The sequence below is a fragment of the Puma concolor genome, chromosome F2 (genome assembly GCF_028749965.1).
Source record: "Puma concolor isolate L17-30 chromosome F2, mPumCon1.1.hap2, whole genome shotgun sequence".
Taxonomy (NCBI): domain Eukaryota; kingdom Metazoa; phylum Chordata; class Mammalia; order Carnivora; family Felidae; genus Puma; species Puma concolor.
Window position 1 is genome coordinate 42,325,621 of NC_141684.1, and position 6,000 is coordinate 42,331,620.

General features: G+C 41.5%; 1 protein-coding gene across 4 annotated transcripts in view; it reads right to left on the reverse strand.

The window, feature by feature from the left end:
* INTS8 (integrator complex subunit 8) overlaps positions 1-3,324 on the reverse strand; it is a 53,480-nt gene extending 50,156 nt beyond the window's left edge. For 3 of the 4 annotated variants that reach the window (XM_086695304.1, XM_086695303.1, XM_086695302.1), the window contains exons 1-2: positions 3,032-3,324; positions 1,547-1,721 (exon numbers count right to left, since the gene is read on the reverse strand). In XM_086695304.1, coding sequence (XP_086551430.1) covers positions 1,547-1,721; positions 3,032-3,161 — 305 coding nt within the window. In that variant the 5' untranslated portion in view covers positions 3,162-3,324. The remainder of the gene's footprint in view (positions 1-1,546; positions 1,722-3,031) is intronic. The other variant, XM_025922688.2, reaches the window with a different exon arrangement.
* Between the last annotated feature and the right edge of the window lie 2,676 nt (positions 3,325-6,000).

A 6,000-nucleotide genomic window follows, 5' to 3' on the forward strand; every position in this document is an offset into this window, starting at 1 on the left:
AAAGAAATAAGTAAAAATAAACTTAGAAAGTCTTACGGGGCATCTGGGTGGCTCAGCTGGTTAAGCATCCAACTTCAGCTCAGGTCATGATCTCAAGGTTTATGCGTTCAAGCCCTGCATCGGGTTGTCTGCTGTCAGCACAGAGCCAGCTTCAGATCCTGTCCTATCTGCCCCTCCCCCCCACACACACATTCTTTCTCAAAAATAAACATTAAAAAATTTTTAAATACCTTACAAAAAGTTTTCAGTTGCTTATCAAATATCCCAGTGTTCAATTTCCAACTGCATCATATACATCATACTTTTTGGGTCCACATTACTACCTCTTGACAGGCCTCAAGTCTATTAATGTATAGCCTCACCTTAGATTAAAGAATTCTTTAATCTGGAGAAGGGTGGTGAAAACAAAGTGTTTAAACACTACCAGTGAGAACGTGAACTAGTACAACTCTCTTGGAATGCAATCTGGCAGTATACACCATGGGATTTAAAAATGTTTATACCACCTGAGTCAGCAATTTAATAATCTGTACTAAGGATGTAACCAAAAACTCAGATGAAATTTAATGATGAAGGTATTTAAGGCTCTGTGATTTATTAAAATTAAAAAGTAGAAACAAACTAAACATCAATGGAAGACAGTTAATCAATTATCCACATGATGGAATTATCTCCAAAAAACAAAATGGGGAAATGTTCATGTTACTGTTATATGGGAAAAAAAGAAACAAAGAAATCACAACAGTGTATACAGGTTAGGGTATGATCACAACTTTGTTTAAAAATATAGGAAGAAGGGTGCCTGGCTGGCTGTCAGTAGAGCATCCAACTACCGATCTCAGGGTTAGGAGTTTGGACCCCACAGTGGGTATAAAGAGTACTTCTAAAAAATAGAGAGAAAAACTTCAAAAACTACACAAAAACGTTAAAAGTACTTGTCTCCCTCCTGTATTATTTCTGATTTCTGAATTTTACAAGGTACTTTTTTTTTTGTTTTTTTAAGTAGGCTCCATGCCCAGTGTGGAGCCCAATGTGGGGCTTGAACTCATGACCCTAAAACCAAGACCTGAGCTGAGATCAAGAGTCAGATGCTTAACCATCTGAGCCACCCAGATGCCCTTACAAGGAGTTCTTTTAAAATTGTGAGGGGGTGCTTGGATGGCTCAGTGTGTTGAGCATCCAACTCGATTTTGGCTCAGGTCACGGTCCCAGCGTCATGGGATCGAGCCCCACATCAGGCTCTGTGCTGACAGCTCGGAGCCTGGAGCCTGCTTCAGATTCTGACTCCATCTCTCTCTGAGCCTCCCCTGCTTGTGCGCTCTCTCTCAAAAATAAACAAATAAAAAAAAAAAATGAAAAGGTGATTTAAATTCACGTAACATTCAAATACTTTTTTATACCTTTTGAAAAACAGGTGCATATATTACCAGGAACATACAGAAATATAAGTTGCATTTTAAGGGCTGGTATCAGAAAAGCATATATAAAAATAAAACAAAAAATCGAAATAGTATTTCAAAATAAATTTCTTTTAAATCTTGTATACCTTTTCTCTAATATGTCTAAGTCCCACTTCAGATGTGCAGCAACTTTAAGAGCAAGTAGCTTTAAAATACGATTTCTCTTGTTATCAGGTGGAGGCTGCACCTGGTTTTGTTCATTTACTGAAGGTTTGGAAGCCTGTTCCAAAAACTGAACAATAAGTTGAACTGGTGCAGGATCTAGGGTTTAAAAGAAAATAAATTTAACTTTAACTTTCAATTAGAAAGATGCGAAAGGTTTCACTATACTGGCTTTTGGCCACAAAAAAAAAAATCCCAACAGCTGTGTAGTTATGATGACTAAGGAATATGATTTATAAGAGTGCCTAGGGATTACATGAAAGATCAGGAAGGGTGGTAAGTAAGAAGGAAGGGTGGTACGTAAGGAAAAAAGGGTTAACAGAATCATGAAGAAGAAAACACTTTAGAAGTAAGAACATGATGACTATAGATTTCCAGTTTAGCAAATAACCAATATCAATTAGAGGAAAGAGAACAGAGATGTCATCTTTGGAATTACTGTTTTAACAATTAGTGCGACCTGCATCAAATTACCTCTCTGCACCTGTTTCCATCAATGCAAATAGAGAATACCACCACCTACCTGTGATTATGAACACCGAATTAAATGAGATAACAGATGTGAAGTATTAAGCATGGCACCCAGAACATTCAATAAATATGAAAAGCAAAGAATTAAAAGAACATAACATCATACAGGTGGTAAAACTGCTTGAATGAAACCACTAACTTCTCCACAGTTGTCTCCATCAGTTAAGGCTAACATAGATTCAACAAGCTACATCTGGATTTGAACTGTATCAGCAAAATACTATTCAAGAAACTTACCTGGTCATACCAGTACCTCTTTCCAGAAATGCCTGCCGTTTCTCTCCTTCTCTAACAGCACCCACTAATTGGGATATTAATCATGATCATCATTAAACAACCATGTTACAAATGTGTAACATTCCCTGCTCTCGGAGGTTTTCTCCTTTTAATTTATAGACCAACTTGGGGGAAAAAAATAATTAGGAGTCGGTAAAATCCCCTCGTTGAGAAACAAAACATTTAAATAAGAACCTAAAATATAAAAAATTAGCATCAGGATCAGCACTAGAACAGCAATTACTCTCCGTCTCTAAATTGATCACAGCCCGGAGTTCTGTAGGGGTGTGTCAGATCCAGCCTCCCCGACACACTCAATCTCACAAGACCACCTCAAAGGAGCTAAAACCGCAAAACGGTAAAAGGACCAAGGGGAGGGAAGCGGGAAGGCCTTTGTTTTGCGTTTTTAAACCCTTCCCGGCGGTGCCCCCGCACTGGGATGCTTAATGTTTAGCGAGGGAACCCCGCCAGAGCTTGGCTCGAATTCGCGCCTCCTGGGCCCCCCAGCTATGTGGCCGAGGAGGCGCGGGTCCTGAGAGCCCGGCGAGCCAGGTGCCGGTGGACGGGTCCCGCTTCCCTCCGGGTGTAGGCGCCGCGCTTACCCGGGCAGGGCTTGCGCAGATGTTTCTCCAGCAGCGACTCCTCTAGCAGGAACTCGAACCAGCAGGTCTGCGGCGGGGTGCAGGGCCGGCTGGAGGTGGCTGCCTCCCGGTCCGCCGCCTCCGCGCTCATCCTGCCCCCGCCGCCGGTACCCCCAGGGACGCTTCCCGGCTCCAACCTGACACTCGGACGCGTACCACTGGCCGGCGATTTGCGGAACCTCCGCGGGCGAGGCCCAGCTCAGAGCGTCTCGGAAACCCACACAACCCAAAATGGCGGCGGGGCCCAGCCTGAGCTGAGGGACCTAAGTCCGCCTCCCTGCGCCAGCGCCGCGCCTCCGGACCAATCGTTGTTCGATTTGTAGAGAAAGAGGGCGGGGCCAATCCGTAAATAACGCCTTGTCCTGGTTGCCATAGGAGACGTCTAGCAAAGAAGCTGGATCGCCGGTGGAGTTTCCCCTTTTCCTGGGGATTCTCAGCGAGAAAATGGAACAGTCTCATCTAGGATTACAGTGGACCTCGATGTCCTCATAAAAGACAGCGAACACTACATGTTTAAACGTGATCCAGACAAAGCTTGTCTTCTTCGGTGCTTTAATTTCCCTATTTCCATTTTCTAGATTTCTTTGCACTTAGGTCCTCTAGGCGGAGGCGCCCTGCTGTCTTGGGCACCTGCGCCCCAATCCCCTTCCTCGAAGGATGAGAATGATGGCCCAGCTTTTCTGTTATTTTTCAGGATCATCTCTCAGTATTTAGCGCCTAATTAATCCTTTTGATATACCAGCTAGGGATATTGTTAACCCCATTTTACTTTTACCTCCATTTTGTAATATTCTTGTGTGTTTTTAATTACCAATTAAAAGAGGAAAAAGTGTATTCAAAGATGGTGCACACGCCCTAAGAGTGTGGACTCTAGGTTAAGCTATTTAACCTCGCTGGACCTTTGTTTCCATATTTGTGCTTTATCTTAGGATTGATAAGAAAATTCAAGGCGGAGCTTGAGATAATACAGGTAAATGAATTAATATAGTTCAGCTTTTTAGACAAGGCCTGGCGAAGCATTGATAAATATTACCTGATCTCATATAGTGCTGTTTTTGCAAATTATTTTCATACACGAGTCTAATTTTCTCCCATAAACAAACTCATTACACACCTTTTAACCAATGAAGAAACTGAGGTTTCAGAGTTATCATTTGCCCAAGATTTCCCAACAAAGAAGGGGCTAAACTACAGCTTTGATGAACTTTCAGTTGTACCCAGGTTGCTTCCACCATAGGATAGATAGCAAGGATAAGATCAATCACTTATGGTCTTTTCCAGAATGAAGAAGGAAGGCATTCACAAGTTTTAAGAAAAATAAATGGAAGTAACTCCTCCCTAAGTGAAAGTAAATCCAAATGCTTCAGTGGCAATCATTGCCTTATTCTCTTCCTGCTCAGTCCTCTTTCTGGGCTGTGTGCTGCGTCTCCTCTTTCATTTTAGTGTTCCCTGGGTCCTGTGCCTTGCCCTCTTCTCACTATAGAAGCCATCCCTGGGTCACTCCCCCCCAACTCCTGCAATTCTGTCCTAGCCTCTAAAGAAATCATGTATGAGACTAATAAAAGCCTGAAGACTAAGAAGATACCAATAGGGAGATTAAAGAGTTATTTTCATGGAAGATTTGGTGTGTTTTACTCACTTAGGCATAAAAAGATGAGGGGAGAAAGGATGGATCCCATGTTCCCCACTCCAGTGAAAAGGGTAGATTACCTATGTCTTGATCCTTTATCAGTATAGTGAATAGCTAAGGGACAGGTTTGCAATTCATGTTGGAAATGTTTGAATATGCATCACTTGTGGGGTGTCAGAATGGAAATGTCCAGAGGGTACTGAATTTTAGATAACTAGTATATAGGAAAAAAAAATCTAAGAGTATCACCTGCTCATTTGTGAACTCACTATATGTGGACACTGATTTATGCATTGTCTTAGTCTATCCAGGCTGCTATAACAAAATACCATAAACTGAATGGCTTGTAAACAACAGAAATGTATTTCTCACAGTTCTAGAGACTCAGAGTCCAAGATCAGGGTGCCAATATGGTTAAGTTCCAGTAACAGCCCTCTTCTGGAGTGTAGACTACCAATTTCTCATGGTATCCTCAGTTGACAAATCAGAAAGGGAGCAAGTTCTTTCAGAAGGGCACTAATCTCACTCAGAAGGGCACTAATCTCACTCACTCATCTCAATCCGATGAACTCATCTAATCCTAATTATTTCCCAAATAAAGGTCCTGCCTACTAATACCATCAGGTTAGGTGGTAGAGTTTCAACATTTCAACATATGAATGGCGGGAGCACAAACATTCAGTCCCTAATATGCATATTCTCTTATTCAAGCCCTGTGAGGTGGGTTTCATTATCATCTTCTTTTTCAGGTGATAAAACAGGCACAGAGATATTTTTTAAAACAGTTCCCAAGGTCGCATAGCTATTAAGTGCCAGATGCTAAGCATGAATTTAAGCAGCATGACCTCAGAGACTGAAATCTTACCCCATGCACCAAATATATACCTCTCTAAGAAAAGACCAAAAAAAAAAAAAAAAAAAAAAAAAAACCCAGTCCAATAGAAAACTGGGCTGAGGTCAGGAAAATGCAATCTATAAAAGAAGATATATGAATCCCAGATAAACACTGAATGAAATATTCAGGCTCATCAACAATCAATAAGCACAGTTTGAAAAGTTAATTGACATGATTGCAGATTCCAAACTGCAACTAACCTTTTTTTTTTTTTTTTTAATGTTTATTTATTTGAGAGAGACACACATACAAGGAGGGGCAGAGAGAGGAAGAGAGAGAATCCCAGGCAGGCTCTGGGCTGACAGCTCAAACCCACAAACCATGAGATCATGACCTGAGCCAAAATCAAGAGTTGGATGCTTAACTGACTAAGCCAAGAAACCACTTTTCTTGAGTTTTGGTGTA